At 41.5% G+C, this 27,611-nt stretch overlaps 1 protein-coding gene across 6 annotated transcripts in view; it reads left to right on the top strand.

Moving 5' to 3' along the window:
* RAI14 (retinoic acid induced 14) overlaps positions 1 to 27,611 on the top strand; it is a 193,476-nt gene that overhangs the window by 3,183 nt on the left and 162,682 nt on the right. For all 6 annotated transcript variants that reach the window (XM_070743458.1, XM_070743454.1, XM_070743456.1 and 3 more), the window contains exon 2: positions 23,702 to 23,772. In XM_070743458.1, the coding sequence (XP_070599559.1) occupies positions 23,737 to 23,772 (36 nt within the window). In that variant the 5' untranslated portion in view covers positions 23,702 to 23,736. The remainder of the gene's footprint in view (positions 1 to 23,701; positions 23,773 to 27,611) is intronic.

The raw sequence follows: 27,611 nt of genomic DNA, 5'->3' as shown, positions 1-27,611 counted from the left end.
AGATGGACCAAGAGGTCTTTTTCTGCCGTCAGTCTTCTATGTTTCTATGTTTCTATGTTTCTATTGCATGAGAGATTTGTGCTGATTCAGGCTTTCAAATGGATCCTCATTTCATTAAGACTTTGATGATTTTTCGGAGCAGCTGTAATCTTTAATCTTTGGGACCATGACCTGGATGTCTGAAAATCTCCATAGACACTAATCTTGGGGAGTTCCTACTTTCTTACCCTACACAAAAGCAATCTTGGCTTGTGAGCAGGAGAGTCATAACCTATTTAATTATATTTTGTATGATATGCATGTATCTTTTCAGAATACTTTTCAAACTCTTTTACTAGGTCCAAATGTTTACAAGGAGCTGTAAAGTGCTTCTTTATACAGGTAGTCCTTGACTTACAATTGCATTTGAGCCTAAACATTTAGTAACCGAGTAGTTGATGCATGGAACTCACTACCTGACTCTGTAGTATCATCACCTAACCCCCAAAACTTTACCCTTAGACTATCCACTGTTGACCTCTCCCGATTCCTAGGAGGTCAGTAAGGGACGTGTCTTCTGTCCCCTATCCTAATGTCTCCTCTCTCACTAGTATCATGTATATAAACATTGTTATATCTTTGTATACTACCAATACATACTTGACATAAATAAATAAGCAAGTAAGTAAGTATCGTAAAGTGGGCTACCATGTGACCGGACCTGTTTTTAGGACCATGTCGTTTACTGAACCAATTGTTCACTATGTGCAGTTTTTGCCAGAAGCTGAGAGTAAATACCAGATTCTAATTAAACAGTGTTGTCAATTGTGGTTACGGGGCATTGCAAATGGGCATAAATGCAGGCTAAGCACGCAAACTCCAGTCACATGACTGGGAGGACAATGTTTCAACTTGGAAACTAGGCCTTGTCCCTTTTTTGAGTTGATAACAATGGGAATCAGAATGTTGAATGGTTGCTAAGCGACCAGTCATAAATTGAGATGTACCCGAAGCCTGGGTACATGTAGAGTTCTAATCTTTGGTTTGTGGAATAAACCACAAAAGCTGGATTCCCAAAACCTGGAAGCCACACTAGGAATGATGTGCAAGTCCATTTCCTATAATTTCTAGTCTATTGAGGCAGGATAAATTCTCTCCAGTTTTTCTCCTTTGCTGTTAAATGCCAGTGGAGGTGCTGCTGGTACGTTTTTGCAAAACAAATTCTCGAAGATTGCTGTGTTAATTGAGGACACAATCGCATCACTTTCAGCCATCCTTTCATTTTGCATTTCACGGTTGGCAAATACAGTAGCTGAAAGTGACAGCAAAGCTTAAAGGGAGTTTGTTTGGAAGAGAGTTGTTCAAAATACAGAGCTTCATGATGAGAACTGTTGGAGTTAGAACACACCCGTCCATAATGGACCAGAGGACAATTGATGGTTGTATTTATTCTCACTTGTTGGTTTTACTAAGAGTAGTAGATCCTTGGAACAAACTTCCAGCAGACGTGGTTGGTAAATCCACAGTAACTGAATTTAAACATGCCTGGGATAAACATATATCCATCCTAAGATAAAATACAGGAAATAGTATAAGGGCAGACTAGATGGACCATGAGGTCTTTTTCTGCCGTCAGTCTTCTATGTTTCTATGTTTCTCTTTGAAATAGGCTTCATTCATTTTGAGAAGGGGTGCTTTTCTCCCTAGCTTGCATTTCCTTTCTGATCATTTTATTGAATTATTCCTCGAGTGGCTGTAGTATCTAAATGTTAATGTATGTCGAACCTTCTAATAAACTAAGCTTTTCTGATTTGAAAAAATCTGTATGAATTCAAAAAGGAAGTTGGAAAGATGATTCGTTGTGCCTAAAAAGCAGCTTTTCTGATATTGCTGCTACTCTGTAATTGGCAAAGCATTTTTAATTGCTTTGGAAACTCTATAAGTAGCTCTTGACTTAAAACACCGTAATGAAGTGCAGGTTCTCCAACGTAAGTCATGATGGTCATAAATCAAGTCCTCGGAGAGGCAGGATAAAAATCCAATAAAATAAAATAAATAAATAAAAATTATGTAACTGGAATGCTGTGACTAGCCATAATGCAGTCACGTCCCACTCTGGAACCATGTCATAAGTACCATTAGGGGAGGGGTGTTGTAACTTTGAACATCACTAAGCAACCTCATACATAGTCATCATTAAGTGAGGACTACCCATATACTCTGATATGGCACAAAAACTTTGTAAATTACAGTAATAGATTCAGAAAAATTGTCTTTTTAAGAGAGGGGCTGAAACTAGAGGAGTCAGTTTGAATGACTCTCCTTAATTCATTCAAAAATTGTAAATTGTTGGTTTATAACAAATGCAAATTCTCTAAAGAAATTATAGAAATATGTGCATGAACCTGTTAAAACTAGCCATTTTAAGTTGGTGCAGCTTTATCTTATTTGGTTATATTTCATTTATTCATTAGATAACCTGTTTTTCCTCCCACAGGTTCAGGATAGTTGCCTCTTCTAACATTATTCCCCACAACAACAGTTTTTGAGATAGGTTGTACAAGAGATAGCGACTCTAAACCAATGTGGGGTTCCTTTGGTTTTGGATTTGCACGTGTGTAAACCAATTATGATTTTATCAAAAGACCACAATTTTGAAAATTGTGGCTTAGTGACACTGTCAGATTCGAATTGCATGTGGACTTGGATCTGGGTTTCCTAGTTCCAGCTTTATACCTGATCTTCCATAAAACTGATTTGCATATTTCTGTGAATTACACAAAGCAAAGAGCCCGGGTGGCGTTGTGGTTAGAGTGCAGCATTGCAGGCTACTTCAGCTAACTTTTAGCTGTATTTCAGCAGTTCACATCTAACCACCGGCTCAAGGTTGACTTAGCCTTCCATCTTTCCAAAGTGGGTAAAATGAGGACCCAGATTGTTGGGGGCCATATGCTGATTCTGTGAACCGCTTAGAGAGGGCTGTAAAAGCACTATGAAGCAGTATATAAGTCTAAGTGCTATTGCTATTATAACGTTGTTGAGTACAAGTCAGTAAAGGCTTCTGTACTTTACAAAAGAATTTTGTTCATTTTGATGTCAATGTAGAAGAAATCCTTTAGACAATTCTTTTATATCCAGACTTTGAATATTTCCTTTTCTCTGGTTGAAAGAAAGTAGCCTACAACTTCTAAAGAAAAAACCCTGCTCATTTGGAATCCTTTCCCTTTCCCAGGCCATTAGTCTCCATTGTCCTGTCAAAGAATTGTAGAGGTTGGCTTCTTTACTACCCTATTTTTCAGACTACAAGATGTACCGGTATATAAGACACACCAAGATTTCAAAGTTTTTGTCATCTCCGGCCCTCAGGAGTACTCTGCAGGGCCCATTTTTCACCCATTTTTTCAAAAAAACAGAGTGCACGGAGAATTTGGGAGGCCTGCAGTGTGCTTCTGGCAGCTGTGAGAAGGCAAAAATGTTCCAGTTTTTGCAAAAAAAAAAAAAAAAGGCCCTTTTTTGCCCATTTTCCGGAAAAACTGCTTTTGGCTTCCTGCAGCTACCAGAAGCAATCTGCAGGCCTCCCAAGCCCTCTGCACACACCCTATTTGCAAAAATGTTCCCATTTTTGCAAAAAACAGGGCATGTGGAGGGATTGGGAGGCCCACAGAGTCCTTCTGGGGCTGGGGAAAGGCAAAAATTCCCCCCTTTTTAGCAAAAAATGGGGGCAATTTTGCCTTCCCTAGCCCCCAGGAGCACACTGCAGGCCTCCCAAGCCCTCTATGCACCCCATTATTGGAATTTTCAAAAAATGGGATGCGGGGACAGTGCTTCAGAAAGCCCCCAAAAGGCTGTATTCGGTATATAAGACATTTCCACCCTCTTTTTCTTGGAGGGGGGGGGAGGTGCGTTGTATACTCCAAAAAATACAGTAGTTTTTTCGTTTGCTCCTATGGAGAGTCTAAGCATGGGTTATCTCCTCATTCTTTGGCCATGCCTCTTCCTCCAGCTGAACTCAAGTTTTTCCAACTTTATCGGCTAGAGGGACACAGATTGAGTTGCTCTTTATTAATTTCATTAATTTGTTACAATTCATTGGATTTAATTTGGCTTTAATTGGAATTTTTTTTAAAAAAGAGAGGGAAGTTTGAAATTTGGCTGGGGAAGCACTCTTCATTTCCTTTAAACCAAGGATGATGGGTAAGAAAGTCTCATCATCTACCATTGGTCACTGGCTGGCTCAAAGTACCCAGTTGAATGTGCTTAAGACTGGAGTAGAATTCATGGTCTCCTAGTTTCTAATCTGTTTTAGCCAGTACACCAAATTGGCTCTTAAAATAACAATACTCTCCATACAAAAAATATGGAAATCGTCATAGTTGCTTCCTATGAGTCCTGCGTTCCAGATGATTGGAAGTTCAGCTCTCATACTGGGAATTAAAATCCAGTACATTTCTAGGTTGCAGAATTTTGGCTTAAAAATCTCTTCCCTACCCTCCCTTAAGTAGGGAACCATCTGATGTAATTGAAAATAAACAGTGCCCAACTTATATGGCCCACATGAAGAGTAGGCGTGGAAGAGAATATGGTGCTGCATGTTATATTTGACAAGCTTAGAAATTTAGGTTGGCAAGGGAGCTGTGTTAGTGCAAGAACAGGCCCAAGGCGAATTGATGGAACCACCCACTGGCAGCAGATCTTAACTGGTTTAAGACTCATTACAAGAATTATCCTTTAATATCAACTCAAAGTGAAAGCAGTGTTTGGAGGAAATGAAAACATTTTGGCATATTCTATATTCGGATCTTTTACACAAGCAATCATGGTTTGTCTGTTTGTATACATGGAGTGAAATTGCTTGTTCAGAATGTATTTCTTAGACAGATATTCAATCTACTGTACAGTGGTACCTCTACTTAAGAACTTAATTCGTTCCGTGACCAGGTTCTTAAGTAGAAAAGTTTGTAAGTACTGTAGAAGCAATTTTTCCCATAGGAATCAATGTAAAAGCAAATGCGTGCGAACTCATTAGGAAAGAAATAAAAGCTTGGAATTTGGGTGGGAGGAGGAGGAGGAAGAGGAGGAGGAGGACAGTCACTGCCAAAAGAAGAAGTTGAGGTGAGCGCCCCTTTTTGCTTTTCCGTGCTCAGATGCTCCGGGAGGCAAGCTCGTGCTGGATGTATGGGAGGCAGCGCGAGGGAGTCACCACAGCGAAGTGGTTTAGAAACATAGAAGTCTGATGGCAGAAAAAGACCTCATGGTCCATCTAGTCTGCCCTTATACTATTTTCTGTATTTTATCTTAGGATGGATATATGTTTATCCCAGGCATGTTTAAATTCAGTTACTGTGGATTTATCTACCACGTCTGCTGGAAGTTTGTTCCAAGGATCTACTACTCTTTCAGTAAAATAATATTTTCTCATGTTGCTTTTGATCATTCCCCCAACTAACTTCAGATTGTGTCCCCTTGTTCTTGTGTTCACTTTCCTATTAAAAATACTTCCCTCCTTGACCTTATTTAAACCTTTAACATATTTAAATGTTTCGATCATGTCCCCCCTTTTCCTTCTGTCCTCCAGATTTATTCCCTCTCCAAGCGCCCAGAGAAAGGAAAACGCTCCGTTCGCTCTGGGCTGCCAAACCCTCCTTAAACGCAACCGAAAAGCCCGAGATGGCCGGGATAAAAAGGGGAATGGCAGGAAACTGGCCGGGCCTTCATGCCGCTCTCAAATTTCCTGGGAAATTTTTTCTGGCTCGGGTTCTTAAGTAGAAAATGGTTCTTAAGTAGAGGCAAAAAAATCTTGAGCACCTGGTTCTTATCTAGAAAAGTTCTTAAGTAGAGGTACCACTGTATTTTGAACCTACCAGGAGCTGTGATTCTGTGAAGTGGCTTTGCCCAATTCACTTTATTTTTGCAGCAATCTTGTGAGAAAAGTTAGGCAGAGAGATGGGGATTTGAACACATGTCTGCCATGATGCTTCCTCTGTCAAAAATGGATATAAAGCATATGTGACTTGTACATGATATGGAATGGGCTAGCTGTAATGGGATTTGAAAATACATTCTGCAACCTTTCGAAACAATGGGCTTGAGATATGAACCTGTTTAATTAAGATATGGCCAGGAAAGTATTTCCTGCTAGTTTCAAAATATAGTTCCAATAATATACTAGTAGAAAAAAAATATAATAAACTGGGGTGATTTTTATTGCAAGATCATCAGATTTCAGCTCCTCCTCTTCTGGAATATTCCAGCAGATCATAAAACTTCTGCAATTAATCTGCTTTTTCCTCCCACTGAGTTCTTTACCTTTTGTGTTTTGTCTTCCAGTTAATCTCTACTCTTCGGTTTGTGGACTTGTTATTGACCTTGTAAAGCTCTGGGAATTCTTCCTTTCTTTGTGGCTGATGAAGAGGATAAAAGTGTTTAATAATAACTTTCCTCAAATTATTGCCACTGGTTAGCCTATGTGCAACCCACCCACCCCAAAAAATCTGGATCACATTAGGAGAAAATGTTATATTGATCACCAGGAGGCAGGCATCATGTGACCAGGTTCATCCTCTTCGGGATTCATCAGATGTCAGTAGACAGATGTTATTCTATGGATTCAAACCCTCTCCTGGGAATTGAACTCACAGATGGTTGCATTTTAGATGGCAGAAAGAGAGCGCATTAGCTTTCGAAGCTATTTAGGCCCTGATGGTCAGTATTTGCAGGAGGGAATATAGAATAGAGGAATAGAATAACAGAGTTGGAAGGGGCCTTGGAGGTCTTCTAGTCCAACCCCTTGCTAAGGCAGGAAACCCTACACCACTTCAGACAAATGGTTATCTAGCATCTTCTTTAAAAGTGTTGGAACATTTGCAACTTCTGGGGACAAGCTATTGCACTGATTAATAATTCTGTCAGGAAATTTCTCTTTAGTTCTAAGTTGCTTCTCTCCTTGATTAGTTTCCACCCCTTGCTTTTTGTCCTTCGCCTACGTATGTTTGTTTCTATGTTTGTTTTATTGCATTTATATGTCACCCATTTCCTCATGGACTCAGGGCAGCGATCGGCAATAAAATACGATACGAAAGTTAAAACCCCCATAACAAAAAACATTCATCTCACAATCATACCACAATTAGAAAAAAGCAGGTGTCAATGCTCAATGGTCTTCCCAGGCCTGCCGACAAAGCCATGTTATTAGGGCCTTTCGGAAGGCCACAAAAGTGGGGGCAGTACGAATCTCCAGGGAAAGCTGGTTCCAGAATGCGGGAGCCACCACAGAGAAGGGCCTGCCTGTGGTCCTGCTAACCAATATTGTTTAGCTGAAGGTACCCGGAATAGGCCGACTCTGTGGGATCTGATTGGTCGCTGGGATGTGTGAGGCAGAAAGCGGTCCCATAAATAATCCGGTCCTAAGCCATGTAGGTCTTTATAGGTAAATAACATATAGATAGTCCTTGATTTATGAGCACAGTTGGGACTAGAATTCCCATTGCTAAGTAAGGTGATTGTTAAGTGAGGTACAGTGGTACCTCGTGATACGAACCCCTCGAGATACGAACATCTCGAGATACGAACCCGGGGTTTGGAAATTTTTTGCCTCTTCTTACGAACTTTTCCCGGCTTACGAACCCACCGCAGATCGCAAAATGGTGCTCCCCTGGGTGCTGCCGCCCGGCTGTCACCTTTTTTAAAAGCCGGGGGGCTTCTCGGCTTTCTCCCAAACCCGAACTTTTTGGGTTCGGGAGAAAGCTGAGAAGCGCCGCCGCCTGGCTGTCACCTTCTGAAACAGCTGAGGGGCTTCTCGGCGTTCTCCTGAACTCCGAACCTGGAAGTTCAGCAAAAGTTCGGGTTTGGGTTCCGTAGGCCGCCGAGAAGCACCCGGCTGTTTCAGAAGGTTACAGCCGGGCGGCGGTGGCCGGCAGAGCGCCATTTTTGCGATTGGCAGTGGCATGTTCGGCCGATCTGGAGGCTGAAACGGAGGTGGGGAATCCCAATAGGGAATTCTATGGGCGGAGCTTTGACGTCACGAAGACGTCCTTCCTGGAGGCCACGTTTCGGCCGAGAAGCCCCCCGGCTGTTTTAAAAGGTGATAGCTGGGCGGCAGCGCCCAGCGGAGCGCCATTTTGCGATTCCCCCCCCCCCTTGCATGCATTAATCGCTTTTACATTGTTTCCTATGGGAAACATAGAAACATAGAAGTCTGACGGCAGAAAAAGACCTCATGGTCCATCTAGTCTGCCCTTATACTATTTTCTGTATTTTATCTTAGGATGGATATATGTTTATCCCAGGCATGTTTAAATTCAGTTACTGTGGATTTATCTACCACGTCTGCTGGAAGTTTGTTCCAAGGATCTACTACTCTTTCAGTAAAATAATATTTTCACTTTCCTATTAAAAATACTTCCCTCCTGAACCTTATTTAACCCTTTAATATATTTAAATGTTTCGAACATTGTTTCGTCTTACGAACTTTTCGCCTTACGAACCACCTTCCGGCACCAATTAAGTTTGTAAGACGAGGTATTACAGTATATCCAATTTTGTCATGTTTGATAAGCGAATCGTTGCTATTGTTAAGTAAACCGTGGAATCATTAAGTGTCTGCAGCTTCTCTCATAGGATGGTCAAAATCACAATAACTGCATGCTCATTTTTTCATTGCTGTGATAACGCTTGCTAAATAAGTGGCGGTAAGTCAAGAACTACCGCTGCATTGAAATCAAGGAAATGCAATTGTATGTCATATCTCCATGCATACAAGATGCATCATATGGAATCCTGTTTTGCCTCCACAATAATGCTGTGGAATTTTTGTGTAAATCACTGAGAAATAAAAAATGTGATTTTATGACTGTGTTTTTCTCAGATAGAGGAACAATTGCATCAGGGCCTCAGTTCATATTTGCTCTTGTTCCTGGTTATGTGGTTATGTTTTAAGTTTCATACATCTTTCTCAGTTCTCCGTTTACAAGGCTGTTTCGTGTTTTGGATCTGTATTTAAAAATGTTAATTTGTTACTAAGTTCACATTTCCTTAATTTCTTTATGTGCTTCTTACGCCTCATTTGCATTTCTGTGAAGGAATAATGTGCAACAACTTTATGATGTGTGTTTAATAGACTTCTGGGTCAATGCACATAGATATCCAGGATAAGTCACAGGGATGTCATAATCGTTCAAATGATGTAAATTATGTAATTTGCATGAGTTGTAACCTGCCAGTTGTCTGACTATGTTATGATATGCAAAGCTGGTAGATTTTTCTGCAGAAGGAATTTTCTTTCCGAAATCACAATAACTGTATGCTCATTTAGGAATTAACTAATATTGTTTGGAGATGTGATTATCTTAATCTGACCTTTTCCAATTTGGCATTTCCCAAATATTTTGGATTTTCACAGCTGACAAGCTCTCAACTGGCATCACTGGTTGGGCTGCTACAGGATTGTTGTTATTGTTATTGCCAATTCATGTGTTCCACCTTTCAAAAACAAGATTTTCTTTTTTTTAAAGTAATTTTTATTAAATTGTTTTAAAAGGTATAGTCAAAAAAGTATATACATTGATATATTTACAATATTTGCAATAAACATGGCACCGGACCAGATTATCTCAGGGACCGCCTTCTGCTGCACGAATCCCAGAGACCAGTTAGGTCCCCCAAGTGGATCTTCTCCGGGTCCCGTCAACTAAACAATGTCGCTTGGCAGGACCCAGGGGAAGAGCCTTCTCTGTGGCGGCCCCGGCCCTCTGGAACCAACTCCCCCCAGAGATTAGAATTGCCCCCACCCTCCTTGCCTTTCGTAAGCTACTTAAAACCCACCTCTGCCGTCAGGCATGGGGGAATTGAGATCCTCTTCCCCCTAGGCCTTTACAATTCTATGCATGGTATTTATGTATGTATGTTTGGTTTTTATATTAATGGGTTTTTAATCGTTTTTAACATCAGATTACTATTGTACATTGTTTTTATTGTTGCTGTTAGCCGCCCCGAGTCTCCGGAGAGGGGCGGCATACAAATGCATGCAATCAATCAATCAATCAATCAATCAATCAATCAATCAACAAACAAACACAAAGAAGAAACAAACACACAGAAACAAAACAAAACAAAAAACACCCTGAACACTTACAAAATTACAAATAACATTTAAAAAAATCTCATCAATATCCTCTTGGGGGGAGGAAAGTTTCAATCTTATCAAATATCAAGTTATTTTCTGGTGAATAATCAACAAGATTTTCTACAGGCAGTTTGCACATGAGCTTAAATTACCGTTTTAGGAGCTGATATCCATTGGGTTTGGAAAGTGCCAGGTTCGGAAAGATTGATTTTATCTACTTTAATGGAACCTATTTCCAGATTGGCTATTTTGCATCATTTTAAAATAAAATGTATTTGAATTTGAGTAGATGATACGGATAGCTTGCATTTCTCTTTAACTGAAAAAAGTATTTTATTTTCTCTACTGTAACGATACTGGTGCTAGGTTTTTAAAGGCTCAAGTCTGTAGAAATACCCATTGATGAGTTGTTCTAATATACCGTAATCGGTTTTTTCATGCTTGATTGTTCTCGAATGCTGAGGATTACAATATTTCATTTTCTTTGGCAACTGCATATTTGCCCTGCTTCAGCACAACTCCTAGCCTGATCCCATCTCCACAAATACTGCCAGAATTGAATTCTTTAAAAGCCTCTCCCTAATGCATACAGAAAAAAAAAATCTATCCTCTTATTGTTTTAAAAAGGCTTTTTCTATAGCAAAAGGATCGTGGGAATTGTGAAGCACTAATTGTCTTGTCTCTGCAGTGGGAAAGTATAGAAATTGTGCAGGACGGTATAGAAACTGAAATTGTGTATAATCTTGGTTATACAGGTAGTCCTCCACTTACGACCACCGTTGAAATTTCTGTTGCTAAGCAAAACAGTTTATTTTTTTTATTTGATTTTTTCTTTGAAATGCCGCCCTTCTCCTTAGATTAAGGGTGGCTTACAACATGTTAGCAATAGCACTTTTTAACAGAGCCAGCATATTGCCCCCACAATCCAAGACCTCAGTTGTTAAATGAGTTTTATCCAAATGACTGCAGGGATGCTACAATAATCAGAAGTATGAAAATCACAAATCACTTTTTTCCATGCTAGTGTGATTCTGTGGTCACTGAATGAAAGTCAAGGTCTACTTGTATAATGCCACCTGCTTGGAAATCTGGTGTTCTTCCATTTGATTAAGAAATCCATGTTATGATGGGTAAGTAACATGCATTGCAAAACACACAGATTTGGGTGTGTGCATTCAGGGTGTGTCCTCCCTCCGTACAGGTAGTTCCTGACTTATGACCTACCTGAAAAAAGATTTAACTACCTGGATCTGAAGTTCCAACAGTTGTTGCACCATCCCAACCCCTGCGGTCTCTGACTACACTTCAGGTGCTTAGTAACACAGCTGCACTTAAAGCTGTTTACAGCATCCTATAGTCACGTAATTGCATTTTACAATGGTTTTTTTTTTAAAAAAACAAGCCCTTCCAGTCTTTGGTAAAACCATTTCATAACACTGGGTTCACTTAATCCCACTATTTGCACTTAAAGCCACCGTGTTCGTTTAATGACCACAAAAAATATAAATGTGTGTGTTAGCATTTTAACATTCTGACTTACAACCGGCAGGTTCCATTATAATTGTAACTTGAGGACCTGTATACCGAAAAGGTCTGCAAACCCTCGAAGGGACAATTACATATTGTTGGATTTTAATTTTACCATTCTTGCAGATCTTTCGAAATTCAATTTTACTTGTCTCAACAGTAACAATTAATTTATATGGAGAAGATGAAGATGTTGCGTAAATCTGGTTCCTACGTCTTAAGGCTATTAAACTACCAAGAAACTCCTGCCTTTACTACTACTACTACTGTTGCTGCTGCTGCTACTACTACTATTTCTGGAACAACTCGCCCCAAGTGCATGTGGCTCCCAAAGCCCCCCTCCTCTTTTTGCAAACTCTAAAATTGCATCACCTAAAATAGCAACATCAACTGTATTAAAATTTCTTCCTTCCAGCATTTTGGAAATGTTTTGACTTCGGCATAGCCTATTGAAGTTTAAAACATTTACAGCATGGTTGGGTTTTCATTTCAAAATAAAGCAACTTTGTTAAGCTTGACACCTGCAGAACACATTGGGAAGAAGAATCTCAACTTCAAATACGAACTGAATAATCAAATTATCACAGATAATCCCCACTTGGTTAAAGACCTCGGTATACTAATAACAAAAGATTTAAGTGCCAAAGCCCACTGCAACAACATAGCCAAGAAGGCTTCAAGACTTGTAAACCTAATCCTATGTAGATTCTGCTCTGGCAATCTCACACTGCTTACCAGAGCTTACAAAACTTTTGCCAGACCCATCCTCGAATACAGCTCATCTGTTTGGAACCCATATCGCATCTCAGACATTAACACCCTTGAAAATGTCCAAAGATACTTCACCAGAAGAGCCCTTCACTCCTCCACTCGAAACAGAATACCCTACGAGACTAGACTTTCAATCCTGGGCCTAGAAAGCCTAGAACTAAGACGCCTTAAACATGATGTAAGTATTGCCTACAAGATCATATGCTGCAACGTCCTGCCTGTCGGCGACTTCTTCAGCTTCAACCACAACAACACAAGAGCACACAACAGATTTAAACTTAATATTAACCGCTCCAAAGTTGACTGTAAAAAATATGACTTCAGTAACCGAGTTGTCGAAGCGTGGAACTCATTACCGGACTCCATAGTGTCATCCCCAAACCCCCAACACTTTACCCTTATATTATCTACGTCTGACCTATCCAGATTCCTAAGAGGTCAGTAAGGGGCAAGTACAAGTGCACTAGAGTGCCTTCCGTCCCCTGTCCTATTGCTCTCCTATATCTCCTATTCCTTTCATCTATTCCTATATCTCTTCTTCTATCCTTTCATTTATATGTTCTATTACTATATCTTTTCTATTCTTTCTTAGATATATTTTACTATGAGTATCTCCTCTATAACCTTCATCATGTATTTTACTATGTGTGTGTGTGTGTGTGTGTATGTATGTATGTATGTATGTATACAGTAGTCCCTCGCTATATCGCGTTTCACCTACTGCGGCTTCACTTCATTGCGGGTTTTGAAGTCAGCATTGGCACAGATACGGCGCTTAGAAGTTTGGAAGGGCAGGACAAGTGCTCAGCTCATGGTCAGAGAGAAGCTTCATTTGAATCATTTCACCACACAAACAAGCGCTAGAATAATTCCAGCGGGACTCCCGAATGATGAGCGGGGCGGGGACTGAGCTCTGGCGGAGGCCCATCCCCTCATTCAACCCGCCTTGCCAGTGCCGAGAAGGCAGTCTTTGGAGGCCCGCTTAGTGGTTGGCGGCGGCGGCGGCGTGCTTGGGGTTGTAGAAAGAGCTCCCGGCAGCGTGCGAACGAGCAAGCGCGAGCAAAGAAAGGAACGCGACGCGGTGGGGATTTCCAGACTGGGCTCAAGGGTGGAAGAGGAAGTGCTGGGCGGGTGGAGGGGAAAAAAAAAGAAAAGAGAGAGAGAGAGAAAAAAATAACCAGCCGGGGAAGCTCACCAGGGACTTTCCAGCCGGGGCAAGGCAAAAAATACAACGTTTGGCCGAACTGCTGCAAAGAACAGCAGTGGGTCGGGAATGCTCGGGGGCCGCGATTCTTTTGCCCCCCTCCCCTTCTTTTCCTCAGGCGCAGAGTAAGTAGTAGTGGGGGGGAAAGGTTAGCCGTTGCTCGCCTCCAGGCATCCGGAGCTGGTGGGAAGGAGGATAAATTCCCCATCGCAGATTTCACCTATCGCGGCCGGGTCTGGAACGTAACACCCGCGATAGGTGAGGTCTTACTGTATGTCACATGTTTTTTTGCTGAATTTGAAAATTAAGAGAGACTAGGATAGATCTATTTTGGCCTTATTTTGGCCTCATCAGCTAGCCATACACTCACTGGGACTTGAACCTGCAACCTTTGCCTTGTAAGGCAGAGAATTATCCTCTAGGCCAGTGTTTTTCAACCAGTGTGCCGTGGCACACTAGTGTGCCACGAGACATGGTCAGGTGTGCCGCGAAGAAGGAAGCTCAGGTTCCGGTCTCGCAACTTTTTGCTGAGAGAGAGAGTGAGAGAGAAAGAGAGAAAGAGAGAGAAAGCAAGAGTGAAAGAGAAAGAAAGCAAGAGAGAGGGGAAGAGAAAAGGAGAGGAAGGGAGAGAAAGAGAGAAATGAGCAAAAAGGGGAGGAAAAAAGAGAAGTGAGAAAATGATTGAGACAGAGAATGAGAGGAAAGAGAGAGAAACAAAAGAGAGAGAGAAGTGACTCTTGATTTAAAGCATATGATAAAAAGCAGCCAAAGAGTGTATACACACACACACACACACACACAAGGGTGGGGAGGAGACAGGGATGGAAAAAGAGAGGAGAGTGTCTTAGGGTGTCATTTTGTGTCATTTTGGTTGGTGGTGTGCCCCAGGATTTTGTAAATGTAAAAAATGTGCCGCAGCTCAAAAAAGGTTGAAAATCACTGCTCTAGGCTACAGTATCCAATCCCTTCACCTCTGCACCAGGGAAGGGTTACATATTTTTATGTCGAATCACCCTGGTGTATCGAAGGATCATCACAGCTCCTTATTTGCCTCTCAGCCCAACCCAGGGCCGTTTCCAAGGCAGTTAATTTTATTGATAGCTGACAATTCTATCTATATGTGTCACATGGTTTTTTTTTGCTGAATTTGAAAATTAAGGGAGAGTAGGATAGATCTATTTCGGCCTTATTTTGGCCTCATCAGCTAGCCATGCCCACTGGGACTTGAACCTGCAACCTTTGCCTTGTAAGGCAGTGAATTATCCTCTAGGCTAATATATATACCCACTAAAACTCCAATTGTGTATTGGACAAAATAAATAAATAAATAAATAAAACTCAACGTTTTGCATTCTCCTCGCTGCAAAAACCTCATGCCTTTCTTCAAAATCTTGAGAAGAACTTTTTTTCTTTTCCCCTTGGTTACCCTTTTTGTGATAGCTCATGACTGGCACCCTGCTTCATGGGAGCTATGAATGCTAAGTGCAGGTTTTTGCCTATGGCTAAATAAAATATCCAGAGTTGGGAAAGATCTCCAGCCAGATTGATTTTTTCCCCCTTTTATTGGCCAAACATGCTGCTCCATGCAAATGTGTAACTTTGCAGTAAACTCATTAAGAGGCATTTTCTTTTTCCCTTCTGCTAAAAAGGCAAGACATGTTTTGGCTGTTGTTCCACAATCTGTTGTTTTAGTTTGCAGATCATGTTTTTCTGCCTGCCTCCTCCCTAAATCCACTACTGTTCTTGGTTAGAAAAGCTCTCTACTACGAACAGATCGGAAAAACGATCTCTAGAGAATCCTGTCTGTCCAATATCAGACCACATAGGTAAATAATTAGAAGTGCTTTAGGGCGGATTCCTTCTTGGCATCCAGCATAACAAAGAGGACCTTCATGGGAGGTTTAGAGAGATCTTCTCATCTCTACTGTTTTCACGCTCCTACATGAAAGTCAGTGGATCAGTGTTTCTCAGTCTTGGCAATTTGCATGGTCTTCAACTCCCAGAATTCCTCTACTGGTCAAGATTGAGACACCCTGTGCTACACTGAACATAGGTTACTGCTTGATGTCTGCCAATAAAGATCTGAAGAATTGAACATTGCAGGTATATAGCACTGCTTTCACTATCATTTCTTCCATACGGATAATTCTTGCTTAGTTGGCAACTATTCACAATTTATTTATTTATTAAATTTGTATGCCGCCCCCCTCCTTAGACTTGGGGCAGCTCACAACAGTAATAGAAAAAACAATATAGAATACAAATCTAATAATTAAAACTAAAAACCCATAATTTAAAAAAAAAAATATGCACACAACATACCATACATAACCAATATAGGCCTGGGGAAGTTATATCAGTTCCCCCATGCCTGACGACAGAGGTGGGTTTTAAGGAATTTACGAAAGGCAAGGAAGGTGGGGGCAGTTCTAATCTCAGGGGGGAGCTGGTTCCAGAGAGTCGGGGCCACCACAGAGAAGGCTCTTCCCCTGGGACCTGCCAAATGACATTGTTTAGTCGACGGGACCCGGAGAAGGCCAACTCTGTGGGACCTAATCGGTCGCTGGGATTCGTGCAGCAGAAGGCGGTCCTGGAGATATTCTGTTCCGATGCCATGAAGGGCTTTATAGGTCATAACCAACACTTTGAATTGTGACCGGAAATTGATCGGCAACCAATGCGGACTGCGGAGTGTTGGTGTAACATGGGCGTACCTTGGGAAGCCCATGATTGCTCTCGCAGCTGCATTCTGCACGATCTGAAGTTTCCGAACACTTTTCAAAGGTAGCCCCATGTAGAGAGTGTTACAATAGTCGAGCCTCAAGGTGATGAGGGCATGAGTGACTGTGAGCAGTGAATCCCGATCCAGGTGGGGCTGCAACTGGTGCACCAGGCGAACCTGGGCAAACGTCCCCCTCGCCACAGCTGAAAGATGGTTCTCTAATGTGAGCTGTGGATCGAGGAGGACGCCCAAGTTGCGTACCCTCTCTGAGGGGGTCAATAATTCCCCCCCCCCCAGGGTAATGAATGGACAGATGGAATTGTCCTTGGGAGGCAGAACCCACAGCCACTCCGTCTTATCCGGGTTGACTTTGAGTCTGTTGACACCCATCCAGACCCCAACAGCCTCCAGGCACCGGCACATCACTTCCACTGCTTCGTTGACTGGACATGGAGTGGAGATGTACAACTGGGTATCATCGGCATACTGATGATACCTCACCCCATGTCTCTGGATGATCTCACCCAGCGGTTTCATGTAGATAATGGCTCCCCAGAATAACCCAAAGATTTGTTTTACGCCCAGTACCTTCAATATCTTCATCAGTGACTTGGACAAAGGGACAGGTGGGGAAACTCATCAAATTTGTAGGCGACCCCAAGCTGGCAGGAATAGCCAACACTCCAGAAGATAGGCTCAAGATACAGAAGGATTTTGACAGACTTGAACACTGGATGCTATATAACAAAATGAAATTCAATGGTGGAAAAAATTAAGGTTCTAAATTTAGGCAAGAAAACCAAATACACAGGTATAGTATAGGTGGTACCTGGCTCAATAGTAGTAACTGAGAGGAATCTTGGAGTTCTAGTGGACAACCATTTAAACATGAGCCAGCAATATGCAGCAGCTGCCAAAAAAGCCAACGCAGTTCTAGACTGCATAAACAGAAGGAGAGAATCAATATCATGTGAAGTGTTAAAACCACTTTATAAGCCCTTGGTAAGGCCACACTTGGAATATCGCATTCAGTTTTGGTCGCCACAATGTAAAAAGGATATGGAGACTCTAAAAAGAGTGCAGAGAAGAGCAACAAAGATGATTTGGGGGAAAGATCAAAAGCAACATGAGAAAATATTATTTTACTGAAAGAGTAGTAGATCCTTATTTTACTGAAAGAGTCGTAGATCCTTCCAGCAGACGTGGTAGATAAATCCACAGTAACTGAATTTAAACATGCGTGGGATAAACATATATCCATCCTAAGATAAAATACAGAAAATAGTATAAGGGCAGACTAGATGGACCATGAGGTCTTTTTCTGCCTTCAGACATCTATGTTTCTATGCTTCTATTACGGCAGTGTTTTTCAACCAGTGTGCCGCGGCACACTAGTCTGCCGTGAGACATGGTCAGGTGTGCCGCAAAGCTCAGAGAGAGAAAGAAAGCAAGAGAGAGAGAGAAAGAGAACAAGAAAGAGAGAGAAAGCAAGAGAGATAGAAAAAGAACAAGAGAAAGAAAGCAAGAGAGAAAGCAAGAGAGGGAGGGAAGGAGAGAGAAAGACATAGAAGGAGGGAGGGAGAGAGAAAGAGAGCAAAAAAGAGAGGAAGGAAGGAAGAGAAAGAAAGAGGGATGGAGAGAGAAAGAAGGAAAGCAGAGAAAGAGGGAGGGAGAGAGAAATAGAGCGAAAGGGAGCGAAATGGAGGAAGAGAGAGAATTTTTTTGTCCAAACTTTTTTTAGCCCCCATCCTCCCCCCGCTCAATGTGCCCCAGGGTTTCGTAAATGTAAAAAATGTGCCGCGGCTCAAAAAAGGTTGAAAATCACTGTATTACGGGACAGGAGGCTAAAACATATGAAGAATGGTTGCTGGAATTTGGTTATGTTTAGTTTAATGGAAAGAAGGACTTATTGTTGGTTTTCAGCAAAACTGGCCTATAGCAAACCGTTGGTTTGCTTAACGACTTGCTTTATTTAGTGACCACAAAAAATATAATAAATTGAATTAGTTGCGTAGGTGACCCACCTTACAACTATCATGATGTACAACCATGATGGGCAGGCTTCATTATGGTTTTCAGTCAAGTACTACCTGTATACAGGTACCACTCATAAAGTACAGATTGTTTTAAATATAAAAACAAACTGGAGAATATAGTATTATTTGCTCTGCAAAACAGCTGAATCTGCTTGCAGATATACATTTTCTGATGTAATAGAACTCCAGAAAGTACCAGGACCACTTTCCAAGTTCTCTTTCCTTCTCTTAGAGGTCAATTGGCGCTCACACACACACACAAAAAGCTTACAAGGTTTTTAGTTTCACTGAGTTATCCTTGTTGGTTTTGCAACTCATGAATAAATGTTTTCCTTGCCAAGTAGCACTTGACTGGTTTGGTGTGTTTAACAATGCAGGATTTTATTTTTTGTTTTTGAGAGAGGAACAGGACTAACCTCTGGCTAAAAGCATTTACAATGATTGTGCAGTGAACAAATCAGTTCTTTTGATGCACAGCTTGTGCCGTGTTACTTTGCAGTTTTTGCAGCTTGGCTATATACATTCAATTCTGCAAAAGTGCACTGTGATCTCCAGATTTTATTCCTGTTGATGAATAGATAGAAGAGGGCTAGGATTCCATGGTATACTCCTTGGTTTTGGAGTTGAAGTTTATTTATTTATTATTTATTACTTAGATTTGTATGCCGCCCCTCTCCGAAGTGGTATTGACTTCCATATTTTTTTACATAGTGTGAAATGCAATTAATATATTTTATTTTATGTACGTTGAGAGCATATGCACCAAGACAAATTCCTTGTGTGTCCAATCACACTTGGCCAATAAAATTCTATTCTATTCTATTCTATATGTGATCACAATTGAGTCCAAAATTTCTGTTACTAAGCAAAACAAGAAAGTAAGTTTTGCCTCATTTTATGACCTTTTTTTGTCATAGTTGTTAAGTGAATCACTACAGTTGTTAAATTAGTAATATGGTTGTTAAGTGAATTTGGCTTTCCCTTTGACTGCTTGTCAGAAGGACTCAAAAGATGATCATATGACTTAGGGACACTGCAACTATCATAAATACATACTACAGTATTTGCCAAGTGTCTGAATTCTGATAGGATAGAATAGAATAGAATAGAATTCTTTATTGGCCAAGTGTGATTGGACACACAAGGAATTTGTCTTTGGTGCATATGCTCTCAGTGCACATTAAAGAAAATATAGATTTGTCAAGAGTCATCAGGTACAACACTTAATGGTTGTCATAGGGGTCAAATAAGGAATGAAGAAACCATCAATATTAATAAGAATCTTAGGATACAAGCAGCAAGTTACAGCCATACAGTCCTAAGTGGGAGGAAAAGGGTGATAGGAATGATGAGAAAAAACTAGTAGAAATAGAAGTACAGACTTAGTAAAAAGTCTTGACAGTGTTGAGGGAGTTATTTGTTTAGTAGAGTGATGGTGTTCTGGAAAAAACTGTTCTTGTGTCTAGTTGTCTTGGTGTGCAGTGCTCTGTAGTGACATTTTGAGGGTAGAAGTTGAAATGGTTTATGTCCAGGATCCAAAGGGACAGTAAATATTTTTATAGCCCTCTTTTTGACTTGTGCAGTATACCAGTCCTCAATGGAAGGCAGGTTGGCAGCAATTGTGTTTTCTGCTTGTAGGGCCATGGGAATACTGTAGCAGTTACTAAACAAATGGTTGTAAGTCCAGGACTACCTGCAGGACTAATACAAATAGAGCTCATATTATTTCCCAAACCACTGGATATATTTCTTCCTTCTGCAGGGATGGGCAATGTTTTGCTTCTTTCTGAAGTTTAAAAAACCTTTGCAACACTAGATGACATCTGCCAGATTGCGTGTAAATTGTAAATTTTCTAAAACCTGGTTGAAATTTCACAAACATTTAGTATTCGTGGCCATTTTTCAGGGCAAATTGTTGTTAAAAGATCGATCTTAAAATGATTTTTAAAGTACTTTTTTGCCTTTTGAGGGGGATAGGCAGGGACAAAGGGGGTTTTGGAGGGTTTTACACATTGCATTTTAAAAAAGAAAGAAAGCAGTGGCTCTGATTTTGCAGGGGAGAATTCCAAGAACTGCATAAATTGGGGGGGGTGGGGGTGAGGGCAGGAGATTTTTGGCAAGTCACAAGTTGCCTACTTCTGGTATCACTTTATTTGGACGTCTCTGCAAACAATCATCCCATGCATACTCAAAATTGCCAGGTTTGATATGAGTTGATATGAGAAGGGCGGCATAGAAGTCTAATAAATAATCAATCAATCAATCAATCAATCAATCAATCACTAAATAAATATTCAGAGGGATGCAAGATTAGCTTTGTGCACTGTGAGACCCTATCCCAAATGCAGAAAGCCTATTAATCAAAGCAGTTGGGGGAACTATACAATACTTTATATTCTCTTGTGTTATTATCTGTAATTGTGCAGTTCTAAAGATTTAAAGATCTTGCCTTGGCCCAAAGGGAGGTTTAAGGGCAGTATATTTAAAAATGAGACATTCAATTCAAAAAGGCCATGTAAAGTCCAGTCCCAATACATTAAAATAAGCTAAGAAAGCCCAAATATAAAATGTCACGATGAATTAAACTGCCAAAGTAAGCAGAAGTTAATATTTCTCAAGGTACAAATACTCTAAAATGAAAAATGACTTGGAAAAAGGACTCCTCCTTGAGAGCTATGCATTTTGGAGCAACAAAACTTTCAGCAACAATTATTGTTTAGTGGACACTAGGGCCTAGTTTCCAGTTTGGGAGTCTTATCTTTAGAATACTAGATACCTTCTGATCTGCTTTGAAATACTCTTCGTTTTTCTCACATCATAAATCCCATTTCTTTCAGCCTAGAGCTCTTGAACACATTGCAGTTCCATCTAGCACAGGTGCCATAGTCATAGGTGAAACTGCCTAAGTCAGGGGGTGTCAAATGGGCTATGGTTGACCCGGGGTGGTGGTGGTGTCAGATGGGCGTGGCCGACCAGATGGGCGTGGCCAGCTTGACACTCCTTCCAAACTGCTGGCATGTTTCCTCTTCACATTGGATAGACCGGACTGAAGACACTCGGTCCCGATATTTCCTCTTTGCATTGGGTAGTACAGGTTGAACATACCGGTCTTTCCTCGTCTCCCACCATGGTCACAGTGAAACCAAGCACTATATACGCATCATCATATTTCCTCGTCTTAGCTTTCGGGAGACTTACATTAGTCTCATTATCTCCGTCTCTCTCCTCCTCTCTTTTCATCCCTGTTAAATATTTTTCCATGGTGTCTCTTAAGGGTTTGTTATCTGCCCTTCATATTTCCTGTTGCAAAAAAAAACCCCTACTCCAAAAAACCCACATTCCCCAGGGTCACATGCCCCCCCCGCATCTTTCCATGCCCCACCCCACTATTTGAGAAGCACTGGCCTAAATGAACATACACTACATTCTTCAGTTACACATGGAACAGTTACTTATGACTTTCCCTTCTTTACTAGAAGAGCTTTCCCAACTTGGCAATCTCAGCAGCTGTTAGAATGAGCCTTGCTGGGAAATTCTTGAAACTGGTAGTACGTACTAGTATTTGTAGAAGTCATTAAATGTTGTGGTTAGCTCTGGCCCTGCTCCTGCCCCAAGGACTGTGGATGTGGGGGAGACATCCACATGCTGCAGGCCTGTTTTGCCCCCCCCCCCCCGGTGGAATCTGCTGATGAGGGCTCCTCTGACCAAGAAAACATGAGTGACAGGGAGGAGGAGAGTGTGGCAGACAGCTCAGAAGGAGATCAATTATCTAGCTCCTCCTTGGATTCAGAACAAGAGTTAATGATACAGCCACGCATGCAGAGAGCGATGCATAGGCAACAACAACTGAGAGGTTATTATCAAAGAAAATGAGGCCACCTGTGGTTGGGTGGGGCTGTGGTAATTAGTGAGGCTGCTATAAATAGCAGCCTGTGGGTTTGGCCGTTGTGGAGGATTATCTGATCCTTGTGTTTCGTGCCTGCTTTACTGACTTTGACTTTTTGTGTGCTGATTTTTCTCCACTTTGAAACTAAACCAGAGCAAAGTGTGTGTCACTTTGTGAAAGAAGGACTGTGAATTGCCTCACAGCTGCAAGCTAAGTATCACAGAACTGATAAGGGACTTGTACAAATTGCCAGTTTGTTTGGAGACGAGTGCTCTTTGCTATACCAAAAGAGGGCTTGGTTTAAGTGAATTTCCATGATAAAGAACATTGTTTTGAATGTTCAAACGTGTGTGTGTCTGAAATTTGTACCTGTGAATTTTTGGGAGGATTCTACCAGAGAGCCCGACAGAACATTAAATAGGGCAAAAGTGTGCTGAAAGTTTTGTTTAAATAAGAAAGGTGTCCGCTCCATCTTCTCAGGGCTGTTATTCGGGCTGGGGAGAGCCTCACGTCATTCACCAGCCTAAGGACTCACTATAAGCAGTGCAAAGCCTGAAGATGGCGTCGGAGTTCACAGGTGAAGTTAGCGACGCCCAGCTGGCTAGTGGACATCGTAGGGCGCATGCACAAGGCGCTGAAGAGCTGAGAGGTTGTGGTTTGCTTTGAGTGATGTCAGGAGAGGGGAGGAGTTGCAGGGTGGGGCGCGCAGTAATGTTTAAATAGATAGCAGGAAAACCAGGTGTTTGCTGCTACAAAAACCTCATTTGGGTGAATGATTTTTGTTGAGTGTCAGAAGTTTGAGATTAGAAGACGTTCGTTTACAATTTGCTGTGGTCAAGCTTTTCTTCCATCGACTCTCTGGAACCTGACAAAGGGTTCATTGTGATCATGTGGTGCCCAGGAGATGCTATTGTGGGAAAAAAGCCTTAGCCATACTAAGTTGTAGCTACAAGTGACATACATTTAGCTGACAAGGAAGCAGCCAAGTTGGGTGTTGTACAGTACATTCTGCTTCAGTTGAACAAGATAAGGAAAGGCAGGCCTTGCCGAGGGATGAATCACTGTAGACAACTAACCCCCTATACTAGAGGATTCTTGTATTTCAGACAGACAATATAATTTTTACCGCTTTGGAGAACAATGCCAAAGGATTGTAATCACAAAAGAAGATTGTGCATTTTTCTTGCTGGATTTAATTCGTTTTTTAAAAATGGCTAGAGAAAAAGGTGGGAGATTATTCAGTTTTGTGATAAATACTTTCTCCATTGTTGCATAGAAAAATCAGTGCATATAATTTTCTTTGCTATTTAATGCAAACAATAGATTTGGTATCATTTTTACCTAAACTTGACTATACTCCATTTGAGTAAATGAAGCTGATGCTCATTAAATTTCAAGTAAATGTACCTGGAAACATATATATTCTTTACAGCTCTGTTTTTTTCTCCCTACATAGGTGCTGAAAGTGTGTAAGATTTGAATGGAAAAAACATGAAGAGTTTGAAAGCTAAGTTCAGGAAGAGTGATGTAAGTATTCAGTGGCTCAGTTTAGCTAACACTCATCTGTTTTCACTTCCATTCCACATTCTTTTGCTTGCAAGATGATAAAACTGAAGGTTAATAAACTACAAGGGCAGGAGTGGCAAAGCTTGTAAAAGGAGTCTGGAAGTAGTAGTAACATGACAAATCGCTTCTGCTAGACAAATATTATGAATTAATTGTTAGGATGAAATCATGGGCCATCCTTAGTTGATCTCAAAAAGCTTAGCTGCATCATACCTGGTTAATTCTTGAGCAGGAGACATAGCTGACATGGGAGGAACCAAAGAAACACAGAACTGAGCAAGATTAGAAAGTCTTTGAAAAAAGCAGTGTAAACTGTTTCTATTTTGTTGCCAAAAAAATCTGTATCCACCAAGAATTAAACTTTACATGAATTAGACTTTTCTTGCAGAGTGCATACAAATTACATTCTTTTGAGGTGTGAAAAGCATGTATTTGGATGTATTTGGCAAACTAGGACTTTAAACTAATCCACTTCATTAATTAATCTGAAAAAGCTACTATTGCTCAACTGAACTTTGCTACCCATCACATCAGTATATAGTCTTACCTATTGAGCACTACATGTTTGAAGAAGGATTATATAGTCCAGTGATTGTGAACCTAGGGCACGGGTGCACACATGGCACGCGAACCATTGCCCTAGCTCAACTCCAACATGCATGTGTGTGACAGCCAGTTGATTTTTGGCTCACAAAGAGGCTCTGGAATGGCGTTTTTTGGCTTCCAGAGAGCCTCTGGGAGGGATGGGGAGGATGTTTTTACTCTCCCCGGGCTCCAGGGAAACCTTTGGAACCTGAGAAGGGTGAAACACGAGCCTACTGGGGCCCACCAGAAGTTGGGAAACAGGCCGTTTCCCGGGCTCTGGGACGCAGGGGAAGCTTTTTTGCCCTCCACAGGTATTGAAGAATAGGTGTGGGGCGCTCACACATGTGCGATAGTGTGCACGTATTGCTCTTTTGGCACCGGAGGAAAGAAAGGTTCGCCATCACTGATATACAGCCTATAGCAATGGCGGCAAATCCTATTTTTGACTTGGGTGCCAAAAGGGTGCGTGCACTATTATTTATTATTATTTATTATTATTATTTATTAGATTTGTATGCCGCCCCTCTCCGAAGACTTGGGGCGGCTCACAACAGTAATACAAAAACAATATAACAGTGAGACAAATCTAATATTAAAATAAAACATATCTAAACCCCCAACAATTTAAAACCATACAACACATACATACCAAACATAAAAATATAAAAGCCTGGGGGAGGATGTCTCAGTTCCCCCATGTCTGGCAATAAAGGTGGGTCTTGAGTAATTTGCGAAAGCCAAGGAGGGTGGGGGGTCCGTTCTAATCTCCGGGGGGAGTTGATTCCAGAGGGCTGGGGCCGCCACAGAGAAGGCTCTTCCCCTGGGGCCCGCCAAACGACATTGTTTGGTCAACGGGACCCGGAGAAGGCCAACTCTGTGGGACCGCTGGGATTCGTGCGATAGAAGACGGGTTCCGGATGCATGCACCGCCCACACCAATGATGCAATGCCCATCCCCAAGGTTCAGGAAAGCCTCCTAGGGAAATCGAAATAGCCAAAAATCAGACCAAAAATCAGTTGACCCAGCATGCACAGGCGCACTGGAGTTGTCATAAAGGCAGCGTCTCACTTGTCCTCAGATATGGCATGCGTACCATAGGTCCACCATCACTGACCTATAGTGTATAGATGTGTATAATGCATGTGCGCTAGATTCAGTGAGATACCTTTAACCAAGGAAAAAGTCTTCTACCTGAACCCCTGAAAATTTGCTGCATTTCAAAAGCCCATATTAGTTGGGTCTCCCTGTCTAGCTTACTCTTAACTCAAATTGGATGACTCTCGGTCCAAGCCCAGTTCAAGACGCAATAGTTTAGCTTAGTTTCCGAATTCATTTGCATGGGGTCATTCACATTCGATTTCTCTGGATTATCTTAAATCAAGAGCAGGAGTTACACATTTAAAAGTTATGCAGAAAAAAACTCCAGGTCCAGGTTTTTCTTGGGTTTATGCTTTTAAGAACAACTTGGTAGGAATCAGCCATTCTTGTTGCGGAAGTGGATAATGTCCACAATTGGCTGTTTTTCATATCTGGAACATTCAGTTTTGACAATTGCTGGTATTTCATCCTCTACATATTTATTTATATAATTGAATTTGTATGTCGCCCCTCACCAAGGACTCAGGCCGGCTCAGAACATATACAAAGACACAATAGCATAGTAATCCAATTAATATCCATAAAAATAATCTTAAAAATAATCTTTAAAATCCTAACTTAAAAACTTTCATTAGCACTCATTCAATAAAATCATACTAAAAACATTCGTGGGTCAGGGGGAAGATCTAGTAGTAACCCCAGGCCTGGTGACAAAGATGAGTTTTTAAACTCTTTCAAAAGGCAAGGAGGGTGGGGGCAGTGCAAATCTCTGGGGGGAGCTGATTCCAGAGGACCGGCCCCCCCACAGAGAAGACTCTTCCCCAGCCGACATTGTTTGGCTGACGGGAACCTAAGGAGACCAACTCTGTGGGACCTTACCGGTTGCTGGGATTCATGTGGCAGAAGGTGGTCTTGGAGAGATAAGACTATTGAGGAAGGTCTGAGCATATTGATTCTTCTGCATTGTACCTCAACACATTATCCTGCTAATGCTTTGGTCCTAGCTGTCTGCCTCAGCTTGTCAGGAAGCAGCCATCCTCTTAGGTCAAGCATTGACTAAAAGGGGGGTTGTGTTGAAATTTCACTCGATTATCAGATTCCTTTAGATCAGTGGTTCTCAACCTTTCTAATCCTGCGACCCCTTAATACAGTTCCTCTTGTTGTGGTGACCCCCACCCATAAGTCTAGCGCCAATTCTCCCAACAGAGCTTTAAGCTAATTGGCAGGAGGGTCAGAGGGACACCCCCACTGTCAACGCCTGATTGGTCGGATTGTAAAAATATGTTCCAAGGCGCCAGAATAGAAGCTTTAGTTCCTAACACCGTGGGAAATTTGTTCTTCTCAAGGTCTTAGGTGCCCCCTGTGAAATGGTCATTTGACCCCCCCAAAGGGGTCCCGACCCCTAGGTTGAGAACCACTGCTTTAGATGGCTATAACTGTAGTTTATTTAAAGCCCTACATGGCATTGGACCAGAATACCTCCGGAACCGCCTTCTACCGCACGAATCCCAGCGGCCGATAAAGCCCCACAGAGTTGGCCTTCTCCAGGTCCTGTCGACCAAACAATGACTTTTGGCGGGCCCCAGGGGAAGAGCCTTCTCTGTGGCGGCCCCGGCCCTCTGGAACCAACTCCCCCCGGAGATTAGAACGCCCCCCACCCTCCTTGTCTTTCGCAAGTTACTCAAGACCCACCTGTATCGCCAGGCATGGGGGAACTAAGACATCTCCCCCAGGATTTTTATATTTCATGTTTGGTATGTATGTGCTGTATGGTTTTTAATTGTTGGGGTTTTTATATATTTTTTATAATTAGATTTGTTCCATTGTTACACTGTTTCGTATTACTGTTGTGAGTCTTCGGAGGGGGGTGGCATACAAATCTAATTAATAATAATAATAATAATAATAATAATAATAATAATAATAATAATAATTGGATGGCCCTTTGTAAAAGGAAACTGATGAGCCATATATGCTGCTGAGGCTATGACAAAAGTGGCTTTCCAAATCGTTGCTATGCATCTCAGGCATTCAGTAAATTTTAGCTTTTTAAAATTTTGAGTATGAGCAATACTTTTGCATTCATTCATGTGGACTCTCTCTGGGTGGCAGGTTT

Source organism: Erythrolamprus reginae, chromosome 2 (assembly GCF_031021105.1).
Source record: "Erythrolamprus reginae isolate rEryReg1 chromosome 2, rEryReg1.hap1, whole genome shotgun sequence".
Taxonomy (NCBI): domain Eukaryota; kingdom Metazoa; phylum Chordata; class Lepidosauria; order Squamata; family Dipsadidae; genus Erythrolamprus; species Erythrolamprus reginae.
Note: the sequence above shows the minus strand (reverse complement) of the source record. Positions and strands in the feature narration are given on the sequence as shown.